General features: G+C 53.6%; 1 protein-coding gene across 3 annotated transcripts; it reads left to right on the plus strand.

The window, feature by feature from the left end:
• Nucleotides 1–16,535, plus strand: PEX6 (peroxisomal biogenesis factor 6). 3 transcript variants are annotated; one of them, XM_032948557.2, is made up of 17 exons: nt 3–2,255; nt 2,393–2,553; nt 3,076–3,162; nt 3,653–3,833; nt 5,057–5,211; nt 7,042–7,153; nt 8,374–8,579; nt 8,971–9,166; nt 9,715–9,791; nt 10,283–10,418; nt 10,755–10,963; nt 11,254–11,315; nt 11,437–11,545; nt 11,707–11,823; nt 12,400–12,477; nt 13,539–13,678; nt 14,674–16,535. In XM_032948557.2, exons 1-17 carry the CDS (start codon nt 249–251, stop codon nt 14,817–14,819), a joined length of 4,179 nt encoding a protein of 1,392 aa, XP_032804448.2. In that variant the 5' UTR covers nt 3–248; the 3' UTR covers nt 14,820–16,535. The 3 variants fall into 3 exon arrangements, 2 of the variants coding, with proteins under 2 accessions (XP_032804449.2, XP_032804448.2); XR_004402466.2 differs by lacking the exons at nt 11,707–11,823; nt 12,400–12,477; nt 13,539–13,678; nt 14,674–16,535 and having other exon boundaries at nt 1–2,255; nt 11,201–11,315; nt 11,437–11,497; XM_032948558.2 differs by lacking the exons at nt 11,437–11,545; nt 11,707–11,823; nt 12,400–12,477; nt 13,539–13,678; nt 14,674–16,535 and having other exon boundaries at nt 1–2,255; nt 11,201–11,394.
• The last annotated feature ends 1,272 nt before the right edge of the window (nt 16,536–17,807 follow it).

The following is a 17,807-nucleotide window of genomic DNA, read 5'->3' on the forward strand; positions in this document are numbered from 1 at the left end:
ATCTGTAACTTTCCTGCCGTTCACCGCAAGAGGGCGACTTTGAGATCCCTGAATGCATCGCAAGCCCCACCACGCTCCCCATTGTACAGTCTTCGGTGGCCGACGCCACAGGCCACAAGGCCCCCCCACCGAACTGTGTTGTTGTTCCGAAGTGAGCCGAGCAAGTTTCCTGGCGCCGCAGAGCGCGGACTCTCTGCTGACCGCGCTGGTTGGCGTCGGCGTGGCGGAGGTCGGAGGCGTCGGTGGCCATGCGAGTCTCCCGTGCCGCCACTCTGCTGCAGCTGCAGAAGCAGCAACAACAACAGCATCAGCAGCATCAGCAAGAGCACCACGCGCTGCATGTGCGTGTGTCTCGGTCGGCATGGGAGGCCGCGTTCGGCCGGGAGAACCGGCAGCAGCAGCAGGAGGAGGAGGGAGATGAAGAGCTGGAGACGCCACGCGAACAACAACATCATCGTCACGCGGTCCTGCTGCAGGGAGAAGGCCGCTTCCTCGGCCTGCGGGTGCGGGGACTCGCGGGGATGCGCTGGGGTTCAGAGGGAGCGGCGGGGTCAACCGGGACGCCGGGACCCGAGCGCACCCTCCTCGTGTACGCGTGGCTCGACGACGACGACGGAGGGGCCCTCTCACTGGGGGACGTCGTCCAGGGGGACCGGCCCGGCACAGGGACCCCCTCGGCCCCTCTGCACGTGCGCGCCTCGGCCCTCTTCTTCCGGCACCACGGCCTCCGCCCGGGGGCCGCGGCAGTCGCGGTTCCCCTCGGGGGGTCTCCCGCGGGGGTCCGGCGCCTGGTGCTGGGAGCCCGGAGCAGGGCAGCCTTCTCTTGGGCCTCCGGGGAGGCCTTCGCGGCCGGGCTGAGGACTTTGGCGGCGGGGGGTCCGCCGGGGGTCCTGGTGCGGCGAGGGGACCCGCTCATTGTCCCCTGCCTCCCGATGATGCTTGCGAACGGGGTCATGGGTGGGCAGGGAGTTTCAGGGGCCCAAGCGGAAGAGGGCGGATCGGGGGGAGCGGGGGTCTCGGGTGCCCCGGTGGCCGAGGGGGTTCAGGGGATCTTCGGGGACCACGGTGCCTCGGGGACACCGGGGACCCTTGCCAGGCTGGCCGCCCTCAGCCTGGACCTCCTGGTCCTTGACTGTGGCCCCGTGCTGCAGGGGACCCTGAGGCCCGACGCGTCGCTCCTTCTCGCCGACCTCTCGGAGGCTGGCCAGGGGAGCAGGGCGGGGTCAGGCGACGGGGCAGGGCTCGGAGCAAGGCCGGGGCAAGGGGCAAGGCCGGGGCATTTGGCGGAGTCGGCCAGCGGGGCAGGGGCACGGAATGGGGCAGGGTCGAGGTCCGAGGAGGAGGGGACGCGAGTGAATTTGGCAGTGGCGGAGGATGGGTTCGGGGCAAGAGGTTTTGGCCAGATGGTGAGTCCTGCGGGAGCAGGATTTGCAGATGAATTGGGCCACGTGGCAGAGTCGGGGACCAACGCGGGTCTTGGCGATGGGAGGGCAGGTCGAGTGAACGGGACAGGAACTGCGTACGGCAATGACTTGGGTAATGATGGGGCAGCGCCTCCATCAGGACTGATTGACTTTCACGACATCACAGGCGCAGCAGAGGTCTCGGACGCCAGAGCCTTCGAGCGTGCGATGGAGGTGCAGCCGGTGCTGGCCTCAGACTTTGCTCGCCTCCTGGCGGATTTGACCGCCCACGGCACGGCCTTGCCAGGAGATGCCCCGGGCCACGCGGCGTCCACTGGGCCCCGTCGCACGATCAGGTGCTGGCCCAACGCCGGCCTCTCCGCACTGCTGGACAGGGACGTGGATTCTCACTCGTGCGTGGTGGTCGGCAGGCAGACCCTCGGCCGGCTGGGCCTCTTCCACGGTGAGTGGGTCACGCTCCGGCAGCGACCAGACGCTGATGTGGCCAGGAGCCGCCCGGCAGACGGACACCACGAAGAGGATTCCCCACTTTTATATCCTGATGGGACTGGCCACCGGCGAGATGGTGTGACAGAGGAAGAAGCAGCAGCAGCCGTGGTGGTGGTGGTGCCGACAGATGACCGGCCTGCGGGTGAGAAAAGAGGTGGACGTTGCGCAAGGATATTTGGCGTCGACGCACGGGAACTGCAGAGGCTGTCGCTTCACCCCCGCCAGAACGATGGAGATGATGGCCTGGTAGAAGAAGCCCTCGTCTGCCCCAGCCTGATCTTCAATGCCTGCCCTCGCCCCTGGCCGATCACGTCTCTCAAACCTGCAGGTTGCTTCTTCACGGTGAGAAGCGGAGACCTTATACACTGAAACCCCCAAATCGGTTGAGTGGTGTGTTATTCTTACGTGATGATCGTGACGTGTCTTCTCCCTTTAAACCCGTCTGTCTGCTTTTGCGTGTCTATTTTCGAACTTTTTAGGTGGAAAGGCTGAGAGGGGAGGTCCCTTTGACGAGCAGCCGCTCGGCCCTCGGGTGTCCCCCCATCGCCGGCAGTCTCTGTGTGGCTATCGTGGAGTCTCCGCAGTACAAGACCGGAGGGAACTACGACAACATCCTGCGCAAGCACTTTGAAACCCCCCGGTGTGTCCCGCGTGCATCCCCTCGGGGTGACACCCAGGACCATGATCAGAGTTGATCCCTCGGTCCAGTGCCAGCTGACGGGTCAATATTCTTTTGCGGTGGAGCAATGGGCTCGGGGGGGGGGGGGGGGGTGGTGCTGTCCCTTTTCAAATGAACTTGGAACGGTGGCTTGTTATTGGCAAGGGGGGAATATTTTTTTGCCTCATTCCCTTATTATTTATAACGGGTGGAAGTCTGTGGGAGTGGTTTTAATCGGCAAAAGAGATGTCGTAATTTGGATATCATCGCAGACAAACCAGGCTTCCCCGTATTTAGATTTTTTTTAATTCTTAAAGATAAAATTAATTCAATTATTTTAAACAAAAACAATGCTAAGTACCTCACAGGTCTAAATGATTGACATTACAGATGTAGCCAATATCACCTCGGGTGAGTTAATATGCTAGTCTTCAAAGTGGGCTTGTGTATGTGCCCATGTGTGTGGATGTGTGTGTTTCCATGTGGGTGTGTGTATGTGTGCAGTCTAGTGAAGGCTGGAGATGTGTTGTGCATCCCCACAAGGCATAGTGCTGACTTCCTGAGTGAAGAGAAGGTGAAAGGGGCTCTCTGGTAAGTCTAGATTACAGTTTTCTCCTTTTGTCTCACTCTTATTCAAGTTCTCTGCCCATGGAGCAGGTCCACGGCTCAAGCTCACTCCATCCCATCCGATCATACTCCCCCTCTCCACCCCCCACATTCTGCACCACAGTTCTTGAGTCAAAGATAAGGAAGAAAAGTTGAGGTGGCTTCCCCTTGGCTTATCCCAGCAGCGATTCTTTAGATTACACCATCACCAGGTGGTGTTCTTTTAACACCATGCACAGGACTCATTAAGTCATTATTGTTGAAAATCGCGGAACACCTGTATGAATGCAATGTTCATTTACATTCCATAAATGCATGAAATTGCTTTTTCAAATGTGTCTGGATTTCATTTGTAAGTACGGGATAAGGGCAATGATGAGAGCCATCCATACTGCTGAAGTGACGATGCCTTCCGACCCTTCCTCCCCGTCTGCCTGCTTCATCCTCAATTCTGTCCCATATTGGCTCCCCAAAGGTGGCCGGTGCTCTACTACCAGGTGAAGAGTGTGAACTTGGTGGAGGGTCGACAGGACGAGAAGCAGCTGCCTGGAAAAAATGGACGGATGAAGGAGAATGATGAGGGGCAACCAGGAGGCCAGGATCGGTCTGAAAACTTGTGCTACTTGGTGGACACAAAAAGCACAAATGTGTACCTGGTAGGTGTCACCGTTGTTAGACTAATATCTAGTTTTCCATGGGACAGCCAGCTGCAGTCGACTGGAGTTGGTCTGAGTACGCCTGATTTGAGCCAAGTTGCCCTAATTTGGTCTGATTTCTCCCAGAACTCAAGTTGAAGGACAACTGGAGTTGGCAAAAAAGTAGCTTTTTCATGATTTTCCAAGTTACTCAAGCCATTATGTCAGTGGCCAAGTTCCAGAAATATGTGCGAGTCAGAAACCACTTCGCGGACAGAGTTAAACTTTACATTGAATGTAAAGTATTTTTTTTTCGTCTCAGTCTGACGTAAGTAATTCAACCCTGTCCGCGAAGTGAAATTGGTCCAGAGAATTCCAGGCTGTAGCCAAAATTCCTGGCCAATTCGAGTTCATAAGAAATATAGAAACGTGCCGTTGGAACGGCAACGCAAGTTCCAAAGTTAAATTACGTGGCTTGTGAAAACTAGAGCCTTGTGGTACAGCATCTCACACTAAGTTGGTTTCTCGGCCAGGGCTAACGTGAGTGGAAAGTGGCATCTGAACCTGTTGTGACCTCCCCGAGGTTGACTTATCCTTATATAAGTGCCTGGGGTGGTGTGTCAAATTATGCCCGGCCACCTTTGTGGCCAAACAATACTAGCCACACCATTCCCTCGTTTGTTGTATCGGCTTTCATAGGTGCTCACTAACAGCACTTGCCCCAGCAGTTTGTGGGTCTGTACGCGGATCTTTGTCTGTTGTGTGTGTGTGTACACATAGGAGGCATGTCATGACTGCTGCTTGTCAATTACAATAGATTCCTTTGCTCAGAATATGTATATAAGATAATTGATTATTTTAAATGTATGCTAATTTTATGCAAATCATACTCAGGTTACATTTAAGCTGATGAGCGGATAAAACAGTTCAAATTAGGTCAAGTGAGAAACAATTGAAACGAGGCTGCAATAAACCCCCAAAGAGAATACATTTTTGTATTGGATTCTCCACCCAAAATCCTGACATTTTAATGTGATCGCTAGGGGAGTGAATCGTACTTTTCTCTTTCGCTCTCCCTTTTATTGACTGCCTCTCTCTACAAAATACATCCGCACACTCTTTTATGCTCATGGCCTTGACATGCGGTGGCATTTAGACCCTGTACAATTCGAGAATGCATTGAGTTTGTAATCATTAACATGCCTGGCCTATACCCAATGAACTAATCCCGCCTTCGTGACCAGGAAGGGTCTGTGAACGCGTTTGCGCCGGTACGGTTGGAAGGAGCTGTGGCCACTGATGGGGGTCACCCGCTCTGGGACAGCGACTGCCCACCGGGGCTGACGTCCGCCGTGGACGAGCTGACCGTCGTGGCACTCCCCTACGTCTCCAGCAGCAGGTCGGTGTCCACCCCCACCACCTGCTCCGCTTGTCTTGTTCAGGTGACATATGACAACACCATTCGCGTGCACGTGGCGCTGGTTATGGACACCTGAGATATTTTTTTTTAAACCAATGAGCCAGACGCGTCGACTTCAGAGAGGATCTCGCGGTCATTATCAGAGATTTCTCCCGCAGTGGACAAAGAGCCAATCGAGGGGGAGTGGAAGGGGGAACAAAGTGGACAGTTAAATTATATCATTATCAATCTGACCAAGAAGCCCGGTGCGTTATACGCACTTGACTGCGGGCTGCACTCGGCAAATTAACAAAGTGCAGCCTGCGGAGGGTGGCACCAAGGTGCGAATTGAGAATTTTGTTCTTGAATTTTCCAGCACACGTCGTGTGTGTGCTTGTACTTTTTTTGCATCCCTTTTGTCGATCCATTGCTGGATGAAGGCATCCCCGCACCGTGTCAGTTTGACCGTACTTCACTTTGTCGGTCAGTGCACGTTGGTGAAATGTTTTCGCGGAACCAGTTCATCGACCACGCACCGTGACTGTGACTCGAGGTCGTTGGGTTCATAGTGGAGTGCACTAACCAGGGCGCCACCACTTCACCCCATACTTAATGTGCATGGCCAACACCGGGAGGAATGTCCTGTACGCCCTGCACTGTGCATTGTTGAACAGGGTCCAGTGTTTGTATGGGTTTTTGCGGAGCTATTCTGGTCTAATTGTTCAATGTAGACAATACACTGGACATCTGCCCAGGGACATCTCATTGAATTAAAAGACTTTCCCAGGAGGGTACCTACTCGGGCTGTTTGGCTAAATTCATGTTTTGTCCATTTCTTGTCATATTGGGGGGGGGGGAGGGTGGGGGTTGAAGCCAAAAAAACCCATGCCTGTAAGTGACCAGCACTCAATAATCGTCATCAGTTTATACTTCACAGAGAGTAATGAATTTCATAGTTTGCATCCTCCGCAAACGCATTCACACTTAAATTTTGATTTAAAGCTTTCGTGACTGCAGTAATTCATATTCTTAGCTCTTTTGGTAAAGTCACGTTGAAGGGAAACAATAAAATAATAAAATATATAAAACAATAAAAATTCTCACGACGTTTCGACCATAGCACAAACGGTCATCATCAGGTGTTGATGACCTGATAATGACCGTTTGTGTTATGGTCGAAACGTCGTGAGAATTTTTATTGTTTTATATATATTATTTTATTGTTTCCCTTCAACGTGACTTTACCGAAAGAGCTAAGAATATGCATTCACACTTGTGAATTTTGTGAACCCGTCATGTGCTTAACAAGAGAATGATTCATTCCACGAGCCAAAATCTAACATTAGTGTATCATTCGCATGTAGTTTGCGTAAATAAAATTATCGCGCTGTGTTACGACCTAGCCCTAGCGCGTTCTCACCACTTGACGATTCAAATCCAGTGGCCGCCCCGATTAATACTACGGATGTGTGAACAGTAAAAATACACGCTGCCTTCTTCAAAGTGGATGGTAAAGATCCTGCGACGTCATTTGCAAGGGTAGGTCATTGTGTGCTGGCACCATGGTCAAAATTTGCCAAATTTGAAAAAAATTACCTGAAAATTACTGAAAATTAGTCATGAAACTCAGCGAGATTTTCCTGAGTAAATCAGTGCCCCCCTCCTGCCTCCCTCCCACCAACAACGAGCCCCAGAGCCACCCAGGGCAGCACCAATAAAGCCCAGGGCATCTTCTGGGCAGGGGGGGCCTGGGTCCCATTGAAATGCGCGAAAAAACGCAACGCACGGGGCGTACACGTGCGAGAGTGTGTGTGCGCCCGTGTCCCTCAGCGCCGCGCTGCTGGATGGCCAGTGCTCGGTGCTGCTGTGCGGGCCCAGCGGGGCAGGCAAGACGGTGGTGGTGCGCGCTGTCTGCCGCCGGCTCAACCTGCACCTCGCGCAGGTCAGAGGACGTGCCCCCCCCCCCCCCCACCGTTGCACACCCACGGTGCCGCCGCTTCTGCTGGCCAGATAGGGCGTGCTTGACGTGTTCGCTAATTCATTTAATCGCCGGGTAGCGAATTATCGTGCGTCTTGTGTGTGGGGGTGGTTTGTGTCTGTGGTGTGTGTGTGGTGCTTGTGGTACGTGTGTGTGGTGTCTACGTGGTGTGTTTGTGGTGCTTGTGGTACGTGTGTGTGGTGTCTATGTGGTGTGTGTGTGGTGCTTGTATGTGTGTCTATGTGGTGTGTGTGTGGTGCTTGTGGTATGTGTGTGTGGTGTCTGTGGTGTGTGTGTGGTGCTTGTGGTACGTGTGTGTGGTGTCTATGTGGTGTGTGTGTGTGGTGCTTGTATGTGTGTGTGTGGTGTCTATGTGGTGTGTGTGTGGTGCTTGTGGTACAGTGAGGGAAAAAAATATTTCATCCCCTGCTGATTTTGTACATTTGCCCACTGACAAAGAAATGATTAGTCTATAATTTTAATGTTAGGTTTATTTGAACAGTGAGAGACAGAATAACAACAAAAAAATCCAGAAAAACGCATGTCAAAAATGTTATAAATTGATGTTATTCTGTCTCTCACTGTTCAAATAAACCTACCATTAAAATTATAGACTGATCATTTCTTTGTCAGTGGGCAAACGTACAAAATCAGCAGGGGATCAAATACTTTTTTTCCTCACTGTATGTGTGTGTGGTGTCTATGTGGTGTGTGTGTGTGTGGTGCTTGTGGTACGTGTGTGTGGTGTCTATGTGGTGTGTGTGTGGTGCTTGTGGTACGTGTGTGTGGTGTCTATGTGGTGTGTGTGTGGTGCTTGTGGTACGTGTGTGTGGTGTCCATGTGATGTGTGTGTGGTGCTTGTGGTACGTGTGTGTGGTGTCTATGTGGTGTGTGTGTGGTGCTTGTATGTATGTGTGTGTGGTGCTTGTGGTACGTGTGTGTGGTGTCTATGTGGTGTGTGTGTGGTGCTTGTGGTACGTGTGTGTGGTGTCTATGTGGTGTGTGTGTGGTGCTTGTATGTGTGTCTATGTGGTGTGTGTGTGGTGCTTGTGGTACGTGTGTGTGGTGTCTATGTGGTGTGTGTGTGGTGCTTGTGGTACGTGTGTGTGGTGTCTATGTGGTGTGTGTGTGTGTGATACCTGCATAGTGTGTGATGTATGACGCTCTTTGTCGTCGCGCACCAGATGAGCGGAGCGTCGCTCTGCAGGGAAACGGCGGCGGCGGCCGAGGCTCGCCTGCGCTCGGCCTTCTCGCGTGCCGCCGCACTGGCGCCGTGCGTTCTGCTCGTCAAGGGGGTGGAACCCCTGGGTCGCGACTCGGGGGGCAAAGAGGACGCGCGAGTCACGCACACCCTGCGCCAGCTGCTGTGGGAGCGGCAGCGAGAAGCCGGGTACGCGCGGCCTGCCACCACTCGGCAGCCATCTCTGCTCTCTACTGGATCCTCACTAACCGCTGCTGGCTCCACACTAACCCTGATTAGCTCCACACTAACCCCTACTAGATCCACACTAACATATACCGGCTCCTCACTAACCCCGACTGAATTCGATTCCCGCTCACGACCAATAACAGTGGAGAATATCTGAACCGGGCCTTGCCCGACCCGACTGCGAACCCAGCCTTAAATGAGTGCCCCGTGCGGCAGTGCGTAAGCATCGGCACTCGGGAGACAAAGGGTGCGCCGGCTGCCGCTTCCCGGGCGCTCGCAAACAGCACCTGCCCTGACCGGCACTTTAAAGACTTCACGGGGGATCGTTGTCTCCTGTGTGCGGCGTGCGCAGCCGCCTGCCGGTGCTGGTGCTGGGCACGGCGGTGTCACGGCAGGGTGTCGTGCCCGGCGTGCAGAGTTGCTTTCTGCACGAGCTGCGTGTGGACCGCCCCGATGAGGGGTCCCGCGCCGCCATCCTGCAGGCGCTCGCGCACGCCTCGCCGCTCGGGCCCGACGTCTCGCTCGCTCGCCTCGCCCAGCACACAGCCGTCAGTGTCCGCAACGACCACACGCACGCACGCACCTACACGCGTACACGCGTACACGCGGGTGGGGACCACGTACACAATGAGTGCGGGGGCATGTGCATGCCTACGTACAAACGCAGGGCCGCCCATAGGGGAGTGCGGGACCCGGGACGAATCGCACCGTGTGGGTCCTCCGACGCCTTCAAACTTAACTGACACCGTGACGTCAAAGCATGAGGCCCCCCAAAGCCCGGGGCCCAAGGCAGTCATCCCAAATTCGCTGGACCCGAGGGGAAGGCGGCACGAGACCGGTTCACATAATCGTCACTGGACTGTCCAGTACTCTTGGTACTGTCTCGATTGTACTATCTGCCCCATCGTTCTGTCTGTACGGTGCAATAACCTGAAAGGCAACCTATTTCACACAACTCTCACATAAACTCAACATTTTCACTTCTTGCACGTAAATTGTAAGCAATCTCGCGTGCCGACACGTATCGCGAGTGGACGACTTGACGTTCACTGTCGAATCGATCGGTGCTTTCGTGTGCCGCCCCCGTCTGCCGCAGGGCTTCGTGCTGGGAGACCTCTGCGCGCTGCTCTCCGGGGCGTGCCGAGCGGCCTATGCCAGGGTAGCGCAGGCGTGGTGAGAGACGATTGTGCCGCGCGCATGCACGCTGGAGCGTTGAACGCTGCTGTTGCTGTTGTTGTTGTTGTTGTTTCAAACTAACTTTGTTTGTTTCATGCCGTGTGACGACCGCCAACCCTGTGGCCCGAGGATGGCAGGGGAGAGAGATTCTAGCTGTGAGTTGGAAGGGTGGAGCCCATGGAATCTCATAACTACTCGCCAAGAATGGGCACACAGGTCCGGGCCATGCGACTGCATCTCGGTCAATCCTGGGCTGTTTGTGGACTGCTACCGAATCGGAATATTTATGCTGGAGGAATCCGATGACCTATGAAGCTCTTTTTCACAGAACGTTACAACAACAAACAGTTCAAAAACGTCTCCGCACAATTCCCCCAGTGGGCCACTCAGCGTGGGACCTCCCGACACCACCGCCGACCGGCCTACGCCTCCCCACCCGTCTCCCTGCACTTGCCACCGACACTGCCTCCCATCCCGTCTCCCCGCAGCTCCGAGCATGGGTTCCTCAGCCCGGAGGAGGAGCGAGCGCTGTGCGAGCTGGGCGTGTGCGTCACCGCGGACGACTTCTCCTCCGCGCTCGACGAGCTGCAGGCCAAGCACGCGCACGCCGTGGGGGCGCCCGAGGTGAGCGGGCTCCGCGAGAGAGTCGAGATGTCGGCGAACACCAATACCACGGTGGTGCTCGCGCTCACAATCACGACCTCCGATGAGCTGACTTACGGTGCGAAAGAAGTTCAACGTACGTGCGTGCATACCACAACGACCGCCGCCATTCGCCACTAAGTACCCGGCCCTCGCGCCCGTATCGACGCACGTGCGAAAACCTACGTGCTCGGTTTCAACGGTGCCGTTTGTTGCCGGCCGCTTGGCGTTTTCGGCGCCCCTTCGGGGGGGGGGGGGGTGGGGGGCTTCTGTGCTCGGCAAACACGATAGATGTATCACCCCGCGTGCGTCACACAGATCCCGCGCGTGCACTGGGATGACGTGGGGGGGCTGTCGGACGTGAAGCGAGAGCTGCTCGACTTGGTGCAGCTGCCCCGGCGGCTGCAGGGCCTGCGCTCCGGGTCGGGCCTACGTCGCTCGGGGCTGCTCCTCTTCGGGCCGCCCGGCACCGGCAAGACGCTGCTGGCCAAGGCCCTTGCCACCGAGTGCTCCATGACCTTCCTCAGGTGCCCGCCCCCCTTTTTGTTGTCTTTGCTTAATTGTATCCCGATTGTGCTTTCGGAAACGTGGAAAAGTCGGCTACGTAACCCTCGAGAGGGGCGTTGCAGAGCTCCCTCGCTTGGAGGACCCTTTCCTCCAGCAGTGGAGTGAGCAGGTAATTACAGGGCTGGATCTTTACCTGGGTTACCTTGCGTGGCGTGCCCACCTTAATCGGTCCTCGCTGACAGTAATTGCCCCAACAGTCTGGTGAGGCTACACGGGGAATCTTTGCACGTGCGTGCGTGTCCACCGACAGCGTGAAGGGCCCGGAGCTGATAAACATGTACGTGGGCCAGAGCGAGGAGAACGTTCGCGACGGTGAGTCGAGCCGCGCACGCCACCGTGTTCGTCAGCCGCCATCACGTTCCATTGATGCACGAAGCGCCCTCCCGGCGTCGTCCCCATGTCTGTCCGCGTGTCCTCCGCGTGTCACCCGCAGTGTTTGCTCGCGCGCGCTCTGCCGCCCCCTGCGTGGTTTTCTTCGACGAGCTCGACTCCCTGGCGCCGAACCGGGGTCGCAGCGGCGACTCCGGAGGGGTCACGGACAGGTGAGAGGTCACGGTTGGGCTCGAGGGGTCGGGTGTCGGACGCCGCGGTGAAGTCGTCGACTGCGCGTCCCGTTGCCCCGTTCTCTCTCGCTGCTTGCCGCCCCGCACCCCACTCACCCTTGCAATCGGCCGCCCCCGTCTCGCGCACTCTGACCCTGCAGGGTGGTGTCGCAGCTGCTGGCTGAGCTGGACGGGATGCACACGAGCGGGGACGTGTTTGTGGTCGGGGCCACGAACCGCCCGGACCTGCTCGACCCCGCGCTGCTACGGCCTGGGAGGTGACGGCGTAACGTGGGCGTGACGTGTAACGGCGAGTGCGATATCCATTGCGAGTTGAACGTTCGTCCGTGTGGAGCAGGGTTTCTCAAACTCGAGTCCCCTCGTGATCCGTCACGGCCGGCCTCTGCAAACTTGCCAATTTGCTTCCGCTCATAAACACGTGAAGTGGTTACAAGCTGCACGCGCCTCCTGATGGTTGCGGGACGCATTCTACATCACGTACGACTTAGGATAGCGAGCTTGTTTACGTGTGTGTACTTGTGTCGTGATGTGCGGAGAGTTCAGTCATATTAAGATTGAGAGCTTCTGTGCGCATATCTGTGTGTGCCACATGACATAAAGTGGGCTGATTAAGCACTCCATTTGGATTGAATCAGCCCCTTCCATATGAATGTGGAGTTTTCACCGCGGCTCAGCACTGTAATCAACTGCACAACACCCCATTTTTATTTGAGTGGCAAACTGCTTTGGCTTGAGCAACATCAACCTCAGAGTTCCCTTGGCTGACAACTCCGGCCTACACCTCACCTCGCTGCCCGCTGTCTGCTCCTCGCTGCCCTCTACTGCCCCCGCAGGTTCGACAAGATGCTGTACGTGGGCGTGAGCGAGGATCGGGCTGCCCAGCTGCGGGTGTTGCGTGCCGTCACCCGCAAGTGAGTCCCTCTCCTCTCCCCTCTTTCTTTCCCATCCCCTTTGAGGACGACTGCCCAAGATAGTGGGATGGAGTTCGCAGCAGCTTTTGACTAGCCATTGAAGCGCTGCTGCGGCCGTCTGGAACGCTCTTCCGAAATTAGGAAGCCACTGGCGCGGTGCACTTTTAAATCATCTCGATGGAAAAATTTATTTCTTTAGAGCTTATTTTTGCGTATAGTTTGTTGTCCTTCCCCCGCACCTCCGATTAGCACGGTTGGCTATACACGGTGCGAAAGACTTTCAACATTCATACATACATAAGGAGCTCAAAGCCATACGACCCGAGTACTCAGCCTCCATTTATCAACTCTGCTTCTTGCAATCCCGCACAGTCCTCCAGAAACTGACATTGCGATAATCGAGAAAGTTAATATTGTATCGTGATAAGTGATATTGCGGTAACCCTTGCGTCTACGTGATGAAAGCTGTTTTTGCTTTAGATTTTTTCTTTAAATATGTTTGGGTTCGTACCACATTTTATCGCGAGCATAGAATTGTGAGTTCTCTTTTGAGTTACTTCTACGTCCCTAGTGTTGTCATCGGCAGAGCTTTCGTTCCGATTAAAGCTGTACATTGCAAACGCTGTTAAAAGGATGCCATGCAAGGGTTGAAGCGTTTCAAATGTATTGAGTTGACGGAAAATTAAAACGACGAACAAAGACGTGTTAAAATTAACGCTAGTGCCGAAAAATGCTGCTGGATTTAGACAGAAAGATGGTGGCCTGACTGTGCACGTTTAGTGCCCTCCTCCTCTTGCCTCTTGGGAACTCAACAACAGATGTCGGTGGTGGTGGGAAGGATGATATCAAGGATCGTTCCAAGTTCAGCACAGGGAACATCACCAGAGCTCGCGTCGAGTATACGTTGACAGACGACCCCCCAAACCCAGAGTTGACACCGTTGGGGAAAAACGTAGTGAACACTTTCTTCGTGATTGGATCATCCCGGTTACCCCCTCCTGCGTCTCCCTAATCTCCCTGTGGTCACCCCTCCCCTCGGGCTCCCTGACCCGCACCCCCAGGCTGACGCTGGGCGGGGACGTGAGCCTGGAGGCCCTGGTGGAGGCGGCCCCACCGTGCCTCACGGGGGCCGACATGTACGCGCTCGCATCGCACGCCATGATGGCGGCCGTCAAGCGAAAGATTGCGCTCATCGAGAGAGGTCTCTCCCCCACATCACCACCACCACGGGGGAGGGAGAGAGAAGTGTGCGTGTATGCGTGAGAGTGTGTGTTTGGGGAGTTGGCACAGTAGGGGGCCACAGTCGGTCAACCCATGGCTCCTGGGTCTGTCCCGTGACCTCGTGTCAACGAGCCTTTGACACTTCACGTGGTCTCAAAGTGCTCCTGCCCTGGCAAAGGCGCCGTGGTGATGTCACCGCCGCTGACGAAAAACATCGGTGGCCGAATGTTTGAATTGGTCCTGGGCCTCTCCTAGGTCGACTCAGCCTCAAATGAGTGCCTGGTGTGGTGTAAACATCACCACTGCGGAGACAAAGGTGGCCAGGCATGGTGTTGACCACCCACCCCCTCGTGTACTGTGGCAGCCTTCATAGGTGCTAGCTAACAGCACATTGCACTTACAGCCTGTTCAGGCTATGCGGGGGATTTTTGTCTTTTGTGTTTGTGAGACACTTCTATTCATGACAACACGACACACACATGTCACAAGAGAAATAGAACGGGGAAATGCAGAACCCTTAAAACTGGGATGTAATCCAATTATTCAAATAGTCACAAAAGCAAAGTTTGTGGGGAATAATAGCCATTTTCTATACTTTTTAGGTGTAAGCAATAAAAAAGTAATACTTACTACCCAGGGACAAAAATCGTGTTACATAGTGTTTTCAGTCCCATTATTCGACTAATCGGACAACATGAAAATCGTTTCAAAAGGAAGTCTCTGGACAGGAGGTGATGGTCCGGGCTCAATGACAGCATCGGCATTATCCTCTTCACACTGGGCGTGGCTTGATAAGAGGGGGGGGTTTCTCTCACCTTCGGGAGGCAGGGCGTTGAGGTGGCTTCTATTTTGTAAAGGGAGCCCCCCGAGTAAGCGACCACGAAACCCGGCTCTGAGGACGATAAAATCAGGAGGGGCGAGGGGAGGATGTGATCGCGCGGCGGCGGCGGCGGTGGTGCACGCGTGTGCGAGCAGCAGAGGACACGGAGGAGTCGGAGCTGGTGGTGGAGGATGGCGATTTCCGCGCGGCGCTCGGTACCCTGCAGCCGTCGGTGACGGAGGAGGAGCTGCGCCAGTACGAGGCTCTGCGCCAACGGCACACGCCCGCCAGCCGGCGCTGAGACGCCTCGACAGATGCCACCGCCATCGTCGCCACTGCCGTCGCCGTTCGGCATGGAACAATGTATATTGTTGGCGGGCACTCGCATTTACAGAATGCGTCTGTAAACCAGGCCTTCGGCTGAAGGGGCAAATTGTTATATCTTACACGTGGTGTTAAAGTGTGCTGCGATGTTACTTTGCAGAGCCATTTGGCTACGTGGTCAGTGACTTTTTGCAAAGTACGGAGAATCAATGCATCTCGAAGGTTAAGGGGTTTTTTCCTGAATTTCTGCTTTTGGTGATAAGTGCCTGGTCGACTTGACATTTGCTGTAAACATTGCATCAGAAAGCCAAGCGTACACGCGATGTTTCCTCTTCCAAAAGTTCAAGGTCAAAGACTCTCATTTGCCCTGTGAATCGATCGCCATTTCTGTCGTGGATAATGACGTGAATTTTCATTTAGTTTCAGATCTAGATGCTGTGACCTAATTAACCGCTTGGCTTGTGATGACCTCCCGATCAGCACGGTTGGCTACCTACGGTGCGAAAGAATTTCGACGTACAGAACAACAAGGAAACGGTCACATTCTCCGCTATTTCCATGGTGAACTGGATCGCTGAAGGTTGAATTTAAGTAATCGAGAAAAGTGTCCAGCGAAGCTTTCGAATGTGCCCATAAAACGAGAGTGTCAATGACATATCTGTACCAATCCGGGGGATTTAAGATGACTGGATTCCAGAGCCTTGTTGATGATGTTCAAAATATGAGTTGGTTATTACGGGGAAAAGGGGTCAACCCAGAGCTGTGGATTTCTGGATGCAATGGGTTTCTGGAGGCAAGGATTTGCGGCTCAGATTGGCCACTCGGGATTGTGTGTGTGTGTGGATTTGTTTTCTAATTACATTGCGACTGTCGATATAATTGCTCAAACGTGTTCATTGAGTATTGAAATACGCTCATTATTTGCACTGCGACATTTGAACGTGTCACAGTTTTCTTTAAAAAAATTGTCACTGCCAAATATACATAAATCGTTTTGATTTAAAGCTTTCGTGACTGCAGGGATTCATATTCTTGGTTCTTTCTTCATAATCATCCCTGATTATTGACGACTTGATTTTAACATTTGCCTCATCATCTTCGTAATTGTTGATTATCTTTTTAATTGCTCTTGATCATTTCCAACTTTATTTTAATTATTGCCTTATTGTTCGCTGTATTTGCTTCCCCCATGGGAAAGTACAGTAAATGTATCTGAAGAGTAAGATCCCATGCCACGTGACGTGTAGTCGCTCTCATCAAGCAGTGGATAGACAATGACTAATTCTGGTGAGATCTCTTAATGACGTTACGATGCCATGAGGTCGGCCGACTCCATTGTCCTTCCCAGCTCCACTTTTCTCAACATGCTGTCGTCGTGACCTGGAGCTCTGGGACACTTTGTCAATTCAGCCTTTTTAGTTTTTATTTTCTTGGAATATAATTTGAGAAATTGTACATTGATAATTGAGTGGAATGTACATTTAATGAATGTGTGAAATGGTTGAGGGGTTACATTTTATTAACCAATGTTCGACGATTTAACCTAGAATTTCCTTTGTCCTGGACAAATTAAAAGTGCTATGACATTTTAATAAGGGCAGTCTAAACATATCGTTTCTGTGATACCTTGATGTTTGAGATATAATTTATTCATGATTGAAACGCGCGTTTAATAAAGTAATGTGCTAAGTGACGGTTTCACGCTGGAGGCCATTTGTGACACAGGGTGGTGCACTGCCGTCTGCAAGGGTTCAAAATTGACGTTTCTCGTGCCATCGTGATAATTTAAATTCACGATTGCATGGGTCGTCGCCGTTGCACTGCACAGCTCTCCGATGTGTTTTCGGGTCGTATCTCGCGTCGTGCCAAACTACGTCTGGACGCTTCGCTCCACGTGCTCGGAGCTTCTTATATAAACCGAAGTGAGAAGAATGTTCCCAAGCGCGTGGAGTGAAACGTCGGACATCACGCGGAACGACGCTGTGCAATCCAATACGACGGAGGAGAACCACTGCAAAGGTTTTCGCGACCGACAAGAACGAATTGATTTTTGGATCAGATCTCGGAAGTAAAACTTGTGTCGTAAACCCTCCCGCAACCCGATGGCCAATTAACAAAGTTGTCACGTGAACAAACGTGTCAATTACGACACATTTTACTTACGCGATCTGACCCCAAAATAAAAAAAGATCAATTAAGAATCTGCTAAAACCACAATTGCAATCCAATAAGGAACGACGACCATTGATGTTAATGATACCCAGAAAACCGACATAAAAGGGACATTTCCACGCGAGTGTTTTGGCCTCGGGCTACGGCAAGGTCCGAGTCCTTGCCTCGAGGTCACCGTCTGCCTGCCTGCAGGCGGAACAAGCGGCGAACGGACGGACGAAGGTGGGAGGGGGGCGTGGTGGGTTCCGTTTGTACGAAGGCCACGTGGCTCGCTGCCATTTACTCGACGACGGGAGCCGGTCACATGAAAGGGACCGTATTGATCGGGCTCCATCAAACGAGCGGCCCCTTTGAGTTACACAAAGCCGCCTATAATGTATGCCTTTATAGCGTATTGCTCATGCGCACCCATTATTTATACACACGCTCTCTGTGTGTGTTATTATTTTAGGAATGTACAGCATCTGTGTGTAGATATAAATTGAAGGCTAAGTCGACCTAGCAGAGGGCAGTGGAGCCAAATTCCACTGCGGCAACGCCTGCGCTGGGGATTATTCTAGAAGTGTTCGAATAAATATTTATATACATGGTGGTTTGTTTGACTATACATACTTGGTGTTGATAACGTGCGGTTGGGGGAGGAGGGAGGTGGTCGGGGAGGTTGGGTTCGGATATAAATTGCCACTGACGTGAGCCGTGTCCGGGAAGCGAACTTAGGTCATCATGGCTCGGTGGGCAAACCGCCCCGGCCACCGCTCGCCCACGAATCATCATAATGAGGTCAATGTTTAGT

The sequence above is a fragment of the Petromyzon marinus genome, chromosome 6, assembly GCF_048934315.1.
Source record: "Petromyzon marinus isolate PM22_M1 ecotype Great Lakes invasive population chromosome 6, UKy_Petmar_22M1.pri1.0, whole genome shotgun sequence".
NCBI lineage: Eukaryota > Metazoa > Chordata > Hyperoartia > Petromyzontiformes > Petromyzontidae > Petromyzon > Petromyzon marinus.

Coding starts and splice junctions, on each gene's coding strand:
- PEX6 (XM_032948557.2), top strand. CDS start 249: ATGCGAGTCTCCCGTGCCGCCACTCTGCTGCAGCTGCAGAAGCAGCAA. Junction 3,834..5,056: donor AAAGCACAAATGTGTACCTG/GTAGGTGTCACC, acceptor CTTCGTGACCAG/GAAGGGTCTGTGAACGCGTT. Junction 11,546..11,706: donor TCCGGAGGGGTCACGGACAG/GTGAGAGGTCAC, acceptor CTGACCCTGCAG/GGTGGTGTCGCAGCTGCTGG.